This window comes from Rhinatrema bivittatum, chromosome 7 (genome assembly GCF_901001135.1).
Source record: "Rhinatrema bivittatum chromosome 7, aRhiBiv1.1, whole genome shotgun sequence".
NCBI lineage: Eukaryota > Metazoa > Chordata > Amphibia > Gymnophiona > Rhinatrematidae > Rhinatrema > Rhinatrema bivittatum.
Genome location: NC_042621.1, coordinates 51,631,007 through 51,646,291, shown reverse-complemented (window position 1 = coordinate 51,646,291; position 15,285 = coordinate 51,631,007). Strand labels below are relative to the sequence as shown.

At 46.1% G+C, this 15,285-nt stretch overlaps 1 protein-coding gene across 3 annotated transcripts in view; it reads right to left on the bottom strand.

The window, feature by feature from the left end:
• Positions 1 to 15,057, bottom strand: part of LSM14A (LSM14A mRNA processing body assembly factor) — a 192,023-nt gene extending 176,966 nt beyond the window's left edge. For 2 of the 3 annotated variants that reach the window (XM_029608364.1, XM_029608365.1), the window contains exon 1: positions 14,728 to 15,057. In XM_029608364.1, coding sequence (XP_029464224.1) covers positions 14,728 to 14,848 — 121 coding nt within the window. In that variant the 5' untranslated portion in view covers positions 14,849 to 15,057. The remainder of the gene's footprint in view (positions 1 to 14,727) is intronic. The other variant, XM_029608363.1, reaches the window with a different exon arrangement.
• Between the last annotated feature and the right edge of the window lie 228 nt (positions 15,058 to 15,285).

Genomic DNA, 15,285 nt, shown 5'->3' with positions numbered 1-15,285 from the left:
GTGAGATTTGTGGCACTCCCGGGTTGGTTGAGCTTCCTGGGTGGTCGGAGGGGGTGCACTTGAGTGGATGGGAGGGACGGTCATCGTGGATGTGAATGATTTCTGTTTTGGCTTGGTTGAGGCATAGTGATAATTGAGATAGCAAGTGGGATAGATTTGAGCTGAGTTTGTTCCATTTTTCCATGGTTAGTTGGATGGACTTGTTTATGGGGAGTAATATTTGTATGTCGTCTGCATAGATGAAGTAGGTGAGGTTTGCCTCTGAAAGGTATTTGCATAGTGGGATGAGGTAAATGTTAAATAGGGTTGAGGATAGGGAAGAACCTTGTGGGACTCCATGAGTGAGGGGTACTTGAGAGGATTCAGATGAGTTCGTCTTGACGATGTAGGATCTGTTTGAGAGGTAGGAGTTGAACCATTTGATTGTGGTGTCTTGGAGACCAATTTCTTTAAGTCTGGTGAGGAGAGTTCTGTGATTGATGGTGTCAAAGGCGGCGGATATATCAAGAAGTATCAGGAGGAAAGATTTGCCTTTGTCGCGGCCTCTAAGGATGGTGTCAGTGAGAGAGAGGAGGAGGGTTTCAGTGCTGAAGAATTTTCTGAAATCATGTTGTGCAGGCTGTAGAACATTATAGGTTTCAAGGTGTTCTGTGAGTTGATTGTTGACTGTTTTTTCGATGATTTTTGCTAGGAATGGGAGGTTGGAGACTGGTCTGTAATTTGCTGGGTCGGATTTGTCGAGTTGAGGTTTTTTGATGATTGGTTTGATGATGGCGTTTTTGAGTTTTTCTGGGAAGATTCCTTGTTCTAGGGATAAGTTAATGATGTAGGTTATTGGTTTGACAATAATCTCTCTGATGAGTTTTAGGGTTTTGATGGGGATGGGGTCTAGAGGGTGGGATGCAGGGTTGGTTTTTCTGATGATAGGTTCGATTTCTGTGGAAGCAACGGGTGTGAATTGTGACCATGTGTGGATGGGAGGGGGGGATGTCAACTGGGTCGTTGTAGTTTTGGGGAATCTTGGCGATGATGTTGTTAACTTTGTCCTTGAAGAATTGTGCTAGTTTTTCACTTGAGATGTTGCTGGAGTTTGGCGTATTGTCATTTTGGATAGGGTTGGTTAGGTCTTTGACATAGGCGAAGAGGGTCCTCGGGTTATATTGGTAATCATGTATTCTTGATGTGTAGAAATTGCGCTTTGCTGTGTTGAGGTCTGTTGTATAGTTATGTAGTAGTGTTCTGAATTTGTCTTTCAGGTTTGAGGTGGGGGTTCGTCTCCATTGTTTTTCAGTTTGTCTCAGTGTTCGCTTTGAGGTTTTCAGTTCTGGGGTGTACCATGGTGCTCTTTGCTTTGTAGATTGCTTGATTTCCTTTCTTATCGTGGGACATAATGTATTGGCTATGTCTGTGTTGATGGTTATCCAGGAGTTTGTGGCTGAGTTGGCATCATTTAAGTTGATTGTTTTTAGTGCCTCAGGTAACACTTCAGCGATGTCTTCACTGGAGCATGGTTTGGTGAATTCGATGATTCGGTTGTTTGTTTGTATTGGGTTGGATTGGAGTTGAAGCTTGGCTTGGATGAGGCTGTGGTCGGACCATGGGGTGGGGGTTGTAGAGGGTGGTCCAGCTGCAGATATTTTGTTGTTTATGAATATTAAGTCCAGGGTATGGCCCGATTTTTGAGTGGGCGTGTTGATGATTTGGGTGAATCCAATGGCAGACATGGTGGATAGGAGTAGTTCGCTTGTGGGGGAGGGAGGGTGGGTGTCGATATGGAGATTGAAGTCTCCTAGTATGATGGCTGGCTCTTGTAAGTTTATGTGGGTTGTGATGGATTCAATCAGGGGGGAAAGGTTGTGTTGTAGGCATCCAGGTGGGGCATGTAGGAGGAGTATTTGGAGATGTTTTGATTTGAATAGGTTGGATATTAGGGTTACATTGGCCACCCTCCAGTCTTCAGGTACAATGGATGATTTTAATGATAGGTTACAAAAAAGATCACTTGCGGCAAAGTGAGGGGAGAGCCAGAGATTGGCTGGAGTTTGTTGTGGGGTGTGTGTGTGTGTGTTGGGGGGGAGGGGGGTGATGTTGGGTAGCTTATATAGATCTAATGTTTTTTTCTGTCTAAAACAGTAGTAGGAATAGGACTGCAAGGGGAGACACAAGAAAGCTAAAAGAGAAGGTAGAGAAAGGACGTATGACAGTGTTACTGCAGATCAAGGGGTAGACAGATTGCAACTCCCTAGAAACAAATGTTGATGCCAGCAAGTGAGAGTGCTGCAGCTCTCTAGATTATTATGGAACTTGGGGATAAGGCTTTGTGGGGATGGGGTCTTGTGCGATTATAAGAACATGCCATAATGGGTCAGACCAAGGGTCCATCAAGCCCAGCATCCTGCTTCCATCAGTGGCCAAACCAGGCCATAAGAACCTGGCAAGTACCCAAAAACTAAGTCTATTCCATGCTACTGTTGCTAGTAATAGCAGTGGCTATTTTCTAAGTCAACTTAATTAATAGCAAGTAATGGACTTCTCCTCCAAGAACTTATCCAATCCTTTTTTAAACACAACTACACTAACTGAACTAACCACATCCTCTGGCAACAAATTCCAGAGTTTAATTGTGTGTTGAATGAAAAAGAATTTTCTCCAATTAGTCTTAAATGTGCTACTTGCTAACTTCATGGAGTGCCCCTTAGTCCTATTATCCGAAAGTGTAAATAACCGATTCACATCTACTTGTTCAAGATCTCTATCATATCCCCCACCCCTCAGCCATCTCTTCTCCAAGCTGAACAGCCCTAACCTCTTCAGCCTTTCCTCATAGGGGAGCTGTTCCATCCCCTTTAACATTTTGGTTGCCCTTCTCTGTACCTTCTCCTTCGCAACTATATCTTTTCCGAGATGCGGCAACCAGAATTGTACACAGTATTCAAGGTGCAGTCTCACCATGGAGTGATACAGAGGCATTATGACATTTTCCGTTTTGTTTACCATTCCCTTCCTAATATTCTGTTTGCTTTTTTTGACTGCTGCAGCATACTGAGCTCACGATTTCAAAGAATTATTCACTATGATGCCTAGATCTTTTTCCTGGGTGCTGGCTCCTAATATGGTACCCAACATCATGTAACTACAACAAGGGTTATTTTTCCCTATATGCAACACCAGCACCATCGTCTCATCCACGCACTGAAACTCTCTCTGAAAAATAGGGGTTATCGCAGGGCGCGCTAAATTTACCGCACTACCGATGCGAAGTGGTAATTTAAAAATTTCCATAAGCACGCCCCTTTTTGTTATCAATGCATTATTAACACAGCATGCTGGGTACATATACCCCTGCACTGACCTCACTTCCTCAGTATCCTCTTCAAAAAGCCAATGTGGATATATCTTTGCTTAACTAACTTGCTTAAACTTGATTAAAAACTTGATGGGTTCAACTGATTTCCAAACTGGAGACCGCCAGTGCACTCAACCGATTAACGCCGACACCGGACAACTGTGGGTGTCCCGTATTTAGTCTCGAGGTTCTCCCTTTTCTGGGGCAACCGTGGGTGGGATGCTGAGTCCATCTGTCTACACTAAGGAAAACGAAATTATCAGGAAAGTAATTTCTGCATTTCCTAGCATGTAGCCAGATGGACTCAGGACCAATGGGATGTACAAAAGCTACACCCAACTGGGCGGGAGGTTGCCCGTGGCCCACTTAGTACTGCCCTTGCGAAGGCTGTGTCCTCCCGGGCCTGAACATCCAGGCGGTAGAACCTGGAAAATTTATGGAGGACCACTTCGCCGCCCGACCGATCTCAGCTGGTGACAACAGCCTGGTTCCCGCCCAGGAGGCTGCCTGGGCTCTCGTAGAGTGAGCCTTAACTTGTAGGGGTAAGGGTTTGCCTGCTTCTATGTACGCCGCCTTGATTACTTCTTTGATCCAGCGGGCTATGGTTGCCCGTGAGGCCATTTCCCCTTGTTTCTTCCTGATGTGAAGAACGAACAGGTGGTCCATTTTGCGCACAGGTTCCGATCTAGTCCGATACCTGGAAAGGAGACTGCCGATGTTTAAGTGGCGAAGAAGGCATGACTCTTCTGAGTCACTCTGTTCATATAGAGATGGTAGTGAAATGGTTTGATTCACGTGAAACTGGGAAACCACTTTCGGTAAGAAGGAGGGGACCATGCGCAGTTGTATGGTTCCAGGCGTGAACCTAAGGAAAGGTTCCCAACAAGATAGTGCCTCTAGTTCGGAGATGCAACGAGCTAAACATATTGCCACCACGAATGCAGTCTTCAATGTTGAGATGCGTAGAGAGTGCGTTGGTCTGAAGGAAGCTCCAGCTAGGAAGTCTAATACTAGATTGAGTCTAATACTAGATTGAGATTCCATAGAGGCACCAGCCATTTTAGGGGTGGTCAGAGCTGTTTAACCCTTTCAGGAAGCGGGAGACATCTGGATGGATTGATAGTCTGATGCCGTCCACTTAAGACTGTGAAACAGGTCAGCATGGCAACTTGGACCTTGAGGGGAGTTGAGTGACAGCCCTTTCTTCATCCTGTCCTGTAGGAACTCCAAAATCATGGGGATTTTGGTTGTCCGCGGGAGAATCCCGCAGTTCTCACACCAGTCTTCGAACACTCTCCAGATTCGTATGCAAGACAGGGATGTGGAGAGCTTGCATACTCAGAGCAGGGTGTCAATCATGGCCTTGAGTAACTGTGCTTCTTCAGGCGAGTCCTCTCAAGGGCCAGACTGTAAGAGAGAATTGAGACGGATCTTCGGGCCCTGCCGGAGAAGGTCCCTGTGTGGAGGTAGGCACAGAGGGTTCCCCGCAAGGAGACTTTGCATGTCTACGTACCATGGTCGTCTTGGCCAGTCCGGGGCCATCTGTGATGCTCTATCTTGCGGATGACTCTGCCCAATAGTGGCCATGGAGGGAAGGCGAACAAAAGGTTTTCCTCTGGCCAGGTCTGGACGAGGGCATCAATTCCTAGGGATTGTGGCTCTCGTCTGCGGCTGAAGAACCTGGGGACGGGCACTGAGATGGATGGCCAGTAGATCCAAGGCTGGGAAGCCCCAGCGATTTACTATCAGATGGAAGGCTGTGATCGACAGCATCCATTCCCCTAGGTCTAGGCTCTCTCTGCTGAGGTAGTCTGCTGAGACGTTGTCTCTTCCCGCGATGTGGGAGGCAGAGATCCCTCGTAGGTTTCTCTCTGCCCATGCCATGAGGGGGTCTATTTCCAGAGACACCTGCTGGCTCTTGGTTCCTCCCTGGTGGTTGATGTAAGCAACTGTTGTCGCGTTGTCAGACATTACCCTGACTGACTCGCCACGGAGTCTGTGGCTGAATCGCAGGCACGCTAGGCTGACTGCTCGTGCTTCCAGGCAGTTTATGTTCCATTCTGCCTCTCTTTCTTGTTCGATTGTCCCTGGGCAGTCAGTTCCTGACAGTGAGCTCCCCACCCTCGCAGGCTCGCATCCGTGGTGAGCAATATCCAGTTCAGTGGGGATAGGCTTACTCCTCTGCTTAGGTGGTCTTCCTGTAGCCACCACTGGAGCTGGTTCTGAACCTCTACTGGTAGCTGGAGGTGAATTGAGTAGTCTTGCGACAGTGGGTTCCATCGTGATAGTAGGAAGCGCTGGAGTGGTCGCATATGGACCCTTGCCCACGGAACAACCTCCAGGGTTGATGCCATGAGGCTGAGGACTTGAAGATAGTCTCATACCTTGGGGGTGTGCATTGGTCATCAATCATTGCAATTGTGCCATCAGTTTCATTTGGTGTCGAACCGGGCCCCCAGGTACTCTAGCGACTGAGAGGGCTGTAGACTGCTCGTGTTCACTACCCACCCAAGCTCCTGCAGTAGGCTCTTGACTCTGCTGGTCACCTACCAGCTCTCCTCCGGAGATTTCGCCCTGATCAGTCAGTCATCCAGGTAAGGATGTACCAGGATTCCTTGCTTCCTCAGTACTGCCGCCACAACCACCATAATTTTGGTGAAGGTCCTGGGAGCGGTTGCTAGGCCAAACAGAAGCACCCAGAACTGGTAATGGTGACCCAGTATCACAAAGCACAGGAAGCGCTGGTGATCCTGATGGACTGGGATGTGAAGGTAGGCTTCGGAGAGGTTCAGGGATGTTAGGAACTCTCCCAGTTGTACTGCCATTATAATGGAGCACAGCGTTTCCATGTGGCAATGTGGCACCCACAGAAAACAGTTGACGTTCTTGAGATCCAGGATGAGCCGGAATGACCCTTCCTTCTTGGGGAATGATAAAATAGATGGAATAGCACCCAGTATTTTGCTGGGGTGTGGGCACCGGAGTTATTGCCTTCAGACTGAGTAGTCTTGTTAGTGTGGTTTCTACTGCCAGTCTCTTGGAGTGGCAGTGGCAGGGTGATCTCATAAATTTGTCTCGAAGGATGCTGCGGAATTCCAGAGAGTACCCCTCACAAACGTTTAGGACCCATTTGTCCGACGTTATCTCGACACATCTTTGGTAGAAGAGGGTTAGTTGACCCCGTTTTCTTCCTGTGGATGGGTCAGCCTCTTCTCACTGAGGGGCACGCTTGAAGCCTGCCCCTGGTCCTGCTCCAGTCTTGGTCGGTCTGCTCCAAAAGGACTGGGACCTTCCAGAGGGGCGAGGTGCCTGGAACTGTGTGTTCCTGTATGGTCTAAAGCGCTGCGATCCTCTGCCCTTGGCTCTTCTGGGGGAGGGACGCAGAGATCTTGTATTCCTATCTTCAGGTAGTCTAGGCACTGGAGATTTGCCCCATTTGTTGGCTAACTTCTCCAATTCGCTTCCGAATAAGAGAGATCCTTTAAAGGGCAATCTCGTGAGATTCGCTTTAGATGTCGCATCCACAGACCAATTTCGTAGCCATAGTTGTCTTCTGGCTGCCACTACCGAGGCAATGCCCCTGGCCAAGGTGCGCACTAGATCTGAGCTTGCGTCAGTGAGAAAGGACCCTGCAGGCTCCATTGACTCTCCAGTATGAGTTCCGGAGGTATCAGTCTCTCTCGAGAGGAGCAAACAGGAACATGCCACCAGTGTGCAGCAGGAAGCAATCTGCAGCGTCACTGGCATGCTTAAGGATGGATTCCAATTGTCTGTCCTGCGTGTCCTTCACTGCCACTCCCCCCTTAACGGGAATTGTTGTTCACTTTGAGACAGCACAGACCATAGCGTCCACTTTCGGGAAATGCAGGCGTTCCTTGGTCGCAAGTTCCAGAGAGCATAGGGCTTCCAATGCCCACCCCCCCTTTGAAGCTGGCCTCCAGGGCATTGCATTCCAGGTCAATCAGTTCCTAGATGGCTTCCATCATTGGAAAGTAGCACGAGGCCTTAGGGACCCCAAGATGGGGTTCTTCTTTGGTTCCGCCACAGGGTCCGTTCCCGGAATACCCAGCGCCTTTAGGGTCTGGTAAAGAAGGGCAGGTAATTCATCCTTGTGGAAAAGACGAAGCATGGCTCGGTATGGTTCCAGCCCTGGAGGGATTTCTCCTTCCTCCAGGGAGCCACTCATCATCTGAGGTGTCTGGATCTCTGTTAGGGAAGTTCTTGGTTAGGTGAGGCATGTCTCGAGGCATCGAGCGCATCGAGCCGGACCGGGAGGATCTAGAGTTCCCAGTAGGGGTTGAGCCTGGTGCGCAGCTGGGGCTGGTTGCGCCTGAACGAAGGTTTGCACCCCTTTGAAAAATTCCACCCAGGAGAAGGTCCCTGGGTCCATGTTAATCCCAGGGAGAGGTGGAGTAGGAGCCCCAGAGGTGCCCTCCTGTGGGGCGGTCATGCCGGAGATACATAGGTCCGGGGAGCAATTGTCAGTAGTTCTGGACCCCTCTTCCGAGAGTAGGGACCAAGGTTTTGGTTCCCCCTGGGCTTCTTCGCAGTGCTCGCATAGGCAGGACTCCAATTCAGGCTGCGCGGCTCTTATGTGGCAGGCTGAGCAAAGGGAGTGTCCCTTGGCCTTCTTGGGCGGCGGTGCCATTTTTTTCCACGAGTTTGTGCACGTGGCGGACCTAAAAAACGTGTCTGCGTGCACCGCTGTGCACACAGCTATGTGCACGCGCAAGTTAGGCACACCCTGCCCCGCGCGTACCACCGGTCGAGGAGGGAATATGGCGCCAATCACCCCGCTCGCAAGATGGCACCCCCGGAGGGTCTCCACGTGTGTGGACCCTTGCACCGGATCAGGGCCTAGCCCAAGCAGGGCTGCGCAACCCAATTGGTGCCCCTTTAAACCTCGCCGAAAGAAAACTTTCGATACGGCAATCTGAGTTCTGGAGACCGAAGACATGAATTTAAAGATTTCTACCTTACCTGGTCTCTGCGCTTACTGGCCGCGTGCCGGGTGGTCTCCAGCTGCGGGGGGAGAAAAGAATACCTTCACCGCCATGCTCAATTCTGCAGCCACTGCCTTTTAGCCACCCTGGGGGCTAAGTCCACGCCGGGAACCGGCTACCGGACCAAGGCTCGCCTCTGAGGGATATTGTAAATCACCTCAGGAATTCTCAACTGGGGGAGGGACCCTTAGGTTTCACCGCAGGAGAGCGGGGCTCGATCTTCTTAAAGGTAATTTTCTTTCTTCTTGCTGTAATTGTTAACATTATTCTAGATTGTGGTATAGTGCCCACATCTGCTAGGAGACGGAGAGATACTGAGGAAGTGAGGTCAGTGCAGGGGTATATGTACCCAGGATGACGTTAGCTTGAAATCTGACTCCATCTCCCATCTGCCAGCAGAAGAGCACAATACCCATTGGTCTTGAGTCCATCTGGCTACATGCTAGGAAACTCCTTTTTAAAGGTTAGCGCCAGCAGTCTGGTTCCACCCTGGTTAAGGTGGAGCCCATCCCTTCGGAAGCCTGTTTAATTTGTTATAGTCAGGATTGGATCTCTTGACAAAATAAATATGGCACTGGAGGGTTTGCTGGAGAAATGGGTTTATCCTTACAAGTCTATAAAATCTTGCATTTGCAGAGATCTAAAATACCTAACTTTTATAGAGCCTAACCCTTGATTGAAGGCATTGTTCAATGCTTTGAACTGGTGACAACTCCATACCAAGTGTAATGTTACAAAAGTTCTCCTTTCTTAACTTTTATGGGCAATGTTGATTTTCCTGTGGGATTGGGTAAATCTTTATTCCAAGAATGGGCAGCTTGGGGCCTTCATTCAGGCCGATTCAGTACGGTACGCTCAGGCCGAGCGCATCGTTAGCCCCCCTTTGGACGTGCGTTTTTGATGCATTTCCCCTTATACAGTAAGGGGTAATGGTGCATGGAAAACGCGCGTCCAAACCCCCCCTCCCCCCCAAAACTAATAGCGCCCTCAACATGCAAATGCATGTTGATGAGCCTATTAGTTAGTCCCGCTCGATACAGAAAGTAAAATGTGCAGCCAAGCCACACAATTTAATTTCGGCCGGCACCGGGAAAGTGTATAGAAAAGCAGAAAAAACTGCTTTTCCGTACACCCTCCACTTAATATCATAGCGATATTAAGTCGGAGGCCCCAAAAATAAAAAAATCTTTAAAAACAAATCTGCCCGCGGGTTGGAAAACGGACACTCAATTTTGCCGGCATCCGTTTTCCGAACCCATGGCAGTCAGCAGGTTTGACAACCGACGCCGGTAAAATTAAGCATCAGCTGTCAAACCCGCTGACAACCACCGTTTCTGTCAATAAGGAGGCCATAGGGACGCGCTAGTGTCCCTAGCGCCTCCTTATTAGCAAGAGCCCTCATTTGCATAGTGAATTGCGTGCCCAGGAGAGCGGGCGCTCGCCTCCGAGCACCGGCTCTCCCGCGCATTTTACTGAATCGGCCTGTTTGTTTGGGACAAACAGGTTCAGAGCAAAACTTTTTTTCCTTTCAAGAACTTAAACACTAGGATTTTCCTCAACATTTTTTCACTAATTTTGCAAGGTCATCATTGGTCATTCAATTTCTGCAGATAGCATCAATAAAATATTTTACTGAAGAGGAGGAAATCGTCCCTAAACGCAATAGGATAACTACCTGGCATTTGTTGAGTTTTAATATGGATTCCCCGCTAGTTGGCCATTGGAGTGTAGGCTTGGGGGTTCCATTGGATAAATCTGACATTATTAAAACTTTTAGTCTAACATCACTACTTATTTTCTGCCATGAGGGAAATACAGTTTAAAATTATACACTGTTTATATTACTAAAAAAAAATGGGGTAAAAGCTTTGTGTTTCTGATTTGTGTTCAAAATGTAGTTAAGAGTTCATTATGTCATATGTTCATGGTCAAATTAAGTTCCTATTGGAGACAAATTTCTGCCTACCTGCAAAATACTTTTAGTTGTATAATTACTTGGGCAAAACACTGATTTATCTCAGCCTCATCTTTCCTGATATGATGTTGCCTTTTGGGAGGATATTTCTTCGTGTTTCTCTTTTAATTGCAGAAAAAGTGTAATAACAAAACTATGCAACTTATTTTCAATGCTGAACTTCTAACAGCAAAAGTGTTTACAAAAGACAAGCAAAATTTGATTTGAAGAGAGTTGGAACTAAAGCAAAAAGTGAACTCCCATACTCATCTTCTCTTTGAAAGCCAGCAGATGACTGGAACTTGATTCATTCCCCAGTTGTACTCTAACCTCCTGCTAGGCATACCAAAAGAGCGATGTACTCCAAAAACCATCCAACAGGCCACAAAAACAGGTCAGAGGGCAGCAGGGAGCAAAGCACAAGAACTAAAAAAATGTAACCAAAGTTATCTTCTGCTTGAAAGGGTATATTCGGTTACTGTTTTGCTATAAGAATTTTAATCAAATTGGCTCCAAGTTTGCTACAGCACTGCTCTGTTAACTGACTTTTGTTTAATAGTGTATTTCAGGTCACTATTGTCTTAAGTGTCTTTATTTTAATTCTGGAGTACTGTACGTTAGGGATGTGCAGACAAAAAGTTTATGTTCATAAGTCCATAAGTCGAAAAAGGGGGTCAATTTCGGTCAATATGGACATATGGAGAATTCCGTAAGTTGAGTCTATGTCCATACGTGCACCGGTTCCCTAAATAAAAATTTAAACCCCTCACCCTCCTTAATCCCCCCCCCCCAAGACTTACCAAAATTCCCTGGTGGTCCAGCGGGGAGTCAGGAAGCCATTCCTCTATTCCTTTGCGAGGAGCACGTGACGTCCGCGTCACGTCGGAGTGACGCAGCCGTCACGTGGTCCACCGCGGTTCCGCTCCCGGACCCCTCGTTGGACACAAACGGAACTTTTGGCCAGCTTGGGGAGGTCAGGAGGCCCCCCCAAGCTGGCCAAAAGTTCCGTTTGTGTCCAACGAGGGGTCCGGGAGTGGAACCGCGGTGGACCACGTGACGGCCGCGTCACGTCGGAGTGACGCGGCCGTCATGTGGTCCTCGCAAAGGAATAGAGGAATGGCTTCCTGACTCCCCGCTGGACCACCAGGGAGTTTTGGTAAGTCTTGGGGGGGATTAAGGAGGGTGAGGGGTTTAAATTTTTATTTAGGATCAATGATCGCGATTTCCAACGTATTCAACATAGCTATGTTGAATAAGTTGGAAATCCGATCGTTTTCGCCTCATCACTTTTTTTAAGTTAAAAAAAAAAAAAGTAGCGTTTTACATATAAGTTCAAAACGAATGCACACCCCTACTGTACGTAATAAGGAGATATTTACCCAACTGTTAAATTGTGAAACTTTCAGATGGTAAGAAAATTGTACATTGATTTATTATGACTTAATAAAGCACAAAGCAAAAGATGAAAATGTGAGGTGTAGTAAAATCAAGTACCCTCTATATCAATACTTTTTAATTTTTAAAACATTAAATAAAAAACTACATTCATACATATAGATCATGGTAAAAAAAAAAAAAAAAAAAAAGGTTAAATTAGCACAAGTTTGAAACTTATGAGCAGTAGCACCAATTATCAAAGCTTCAACCCTGGCTGTTTCAAACTTGCACTAATTCAACCCATTTTTGTGTCTACAGTAGCCAGGGTTGAGAGCTCAATGACTGGCATTAATGCACAAAAAAAATTCAATGACTTTGGCTTCTCAAAGAAAAGTTTTGGTTGGTTGCCCCCGAGTAGCGTTATTAATCAGTTGTTTCTTTGTGTAGATTTTGAGCCACTGTCAAAGTAGCTACTACTACCTCTGAAGCAGAAGCTCATCAAAACACATCAAATGTGTTAGATTCTGAGTCCCAGTGGCATGAGAAAGAAGAGGAAATAGTGATATACATGACATTGACTGTGGTTCATCATGATTGCCAATATAAGTTTACATTCTTTTGAGACTTGATCTTTAGCTGCACTTTGGATATGTAAAAAACATTTGTAAAAATATGAACACTGCTGGCTTACCACTGATTATATTTTAGAGTTACGGTATGTCTGAGCTGTTTATCCAATTCATCTATTTTCTATATGACAGCTACCTTTTATTCCTCTACTTTGACTGTTTGAAACTGCCGCTATTTTTTAAAAATTGTTTACTTATTTTGTTGTGGTTAGATTATAGCAGCAAGTTTGTTTTGAGTGATTTCTAATAAAATTTAAAATATTTACTTTAAAAAGTGCATATGTACACATACATTAAAAAAAAGAGAGCGAGATCAAAAGGCACTATTTCTGCTTGGTCTTAAAAAGAAAAACTGTTGCCTAGCCAAAGTCTTCACGTATGTATATTAACTACCATTCTGAATTAATTTCAAATACAATACTAAGTTAAGTGAATGCAGTAATTTATTTTAAACTTATATCCCACATTATCTTCGATTCTAAGTTGTTTAAAATAAAAAAAAAAAAAACCCACAACCCTGGTGATTTAATAGCACAGCCATGAAAAGGTGTTACAATTATTTGTATGATTAGAAATAATTCTTAAAATATTTGGGAAAGATCTTCTTATAAATGGTGCACAACATTTAGCTACCAGGGCCCACTAATTTGGAATGCCCTCCCAGCGGAGGCATATAGAGAATCTCTCTCAAATTTAGGAAACTTAAAGACTTGGCAACTCAAGCAGGCATTTGATGTTCATTAATGAGCAAGTGCATAGAACTGAATTTTAAAGTTGATATCCTGTAACAATGTGTCATGGTTCCTTGTTCCTTTTAGAAAGGTTACTTGACAGTTAGCTTATGAATTTGCATTATATTATTATTTTACTGATTGTGAGTGTTATTTTATGTAAACAGCTGATGAAAAGCAGACTTAGAGCAAAATATTGTTTACTTATTAAAGTCCACAATGTGAATTGAAGTTAAACTAAAGTAGGTGACCCAGGAGTTACTATTGAACATTTTCACATATGGGATAGGGAGGAGTGTGCATACTTTGGTATCTTCTTCCATGGAGTTAAGCCAACATACAATGGAAAAAAAAAAAAGCCAAAACTTCTAGAACAGGAAAGTCCAGTGTACTGCATTCCCAAAGATGGGACCAGAGCATAAGGTTTAAAGAAAGTTGTGCCATTTTCTATACTAGTGAACACAGGGATAAGAAACATAGAATTCCTTTTGTAAAATTAGACTCATTCATGATACAAATTGTTGGCTATTTTTACAGAGTCTGTCAGCCCTTCCTTCACAACTGTGTGAAGAAAGGCAAATTGATGGTACATTTACATAATCACAGCTGTGGAGACGCATTGGCCGAATAATAGTTAATTTTAATGAAGTGTCAAGAACGGAACCTACGAATTGATTTAGTCGACTTTCTAAAATTAATATTAAACTGGAGCCTAAGCCATAAAGCCCAGAAATTAGAGCTCTGCCTCTTACTAGTCGCAAAAGATGAGGCTGCAGACAGAAAAAACAAACAAACCAACCGAGATCAGTCAATAGAAACGATAGGTATTCAAGTGTCAATAAGTTAACCTTCCTTCCTTTTTTGTGGCATAACTGATGTGTCTATTCATTTAAAGAACTTACTAGTACATCATGGTCAAATGCCAGAACACACGATTCTGTATTTCGAGTCAATTAGATTAACACTACACAAAGAGACCTAAACCCATATTAACCTAAATCTATATTAACCTCCATCAGGGCCTCCATACAAAGAAAAAAAAACTGGAACGAACGCGAGTGCACTTCCCAGCCAGCACGTCTAGATAAACCGGATTATATCTTTTTCGCGTATGAACCGCATTCACCAGCTTAAAATCCAGAAAAGGCTTCGCTTCCTTATACAAACTTTTTAACCGCTTTGGTACCAGTTCGGAGAAAATCGATCAGCTCAACTTTTTACGCTTACCGATTGTTTGCTTTCCGGCAAAGCTTTGTTTAGCACAACCCACAACGAATTAAAATGTAAATACAAAACAAATATACATATTACAACGCGCCGGCTCCTTCTGCCCCCACTATACTCCCCTCCCCCATCCAATCCAGAACAGAACCGTATTTACAGCATCCCCCAACCGAGCTTTAACTGCTGCTAGAGGGAAACGATACGGCCTCCTCAGAGAAGGAAAACAAATCGCCTTAATTTTGTGACAGGAACAGAGAGGCGAGCTGGGGCCGTGAGGGAATACCAGGGGACGACACCCCCCATTCCCCGCTGCCTCTCGTCCCACAGAGATACCTATTTTTTTTCCATTACCCGGTCAGGAAGAGCAACAGAACCCGTCCTCCCCGCCCGAAGTCACCTCCCAGGCCATCTCGCCCCTCACGGTCCCGTCGCTCGGACTCCCCCCTCCCCTTCCCCGCCGTACCTTTGGCGAGCGCCACCGTGGAGTTCTCCGTGTCGATGGTGTACAAAATCCCCTCATATCGGATCTCCGCCTTGGAGATCAGGCTGATCTTGCTGCCGATATAAGGTGTCCCCCCGCTCATGGCGACCTCCGCAGGTGTGGGGAAAGAGGCTCCGCGAGCGCTCTGCGGCCCGATGGACGCGGATTACCGGACAGGCACACACCCAGGCTCTCGCTCGGCGCCTCTCTCGCTCACTTACGCCAACATGGCCGTCGTCATGTTTCTTTACGCGGGCGAAATGGACGCTGGGAATCATCCGCTCCTCCTCTTCGCGCGAGACGCCGGATTTCTCGAGAGACCCTCGCGCACAGCGGCCAGCTCGGCGTCATAAAGAATTCCTTCAAGCGTCCCTTTCCAGCTGAGGCATTTCCCAATATATTATCAGCATGGGAGGCGAGAGCCTCCTTTTTGCTCGTTCCTTAGCCTTGTGGTGCTTTAAAATGGGAACTGGGCAATTGTACAGTTTCCTAAGTCAGTCCTTAGGCTAAAGCCGTTAGGGTCGCTTTCTTCTAGTGCCT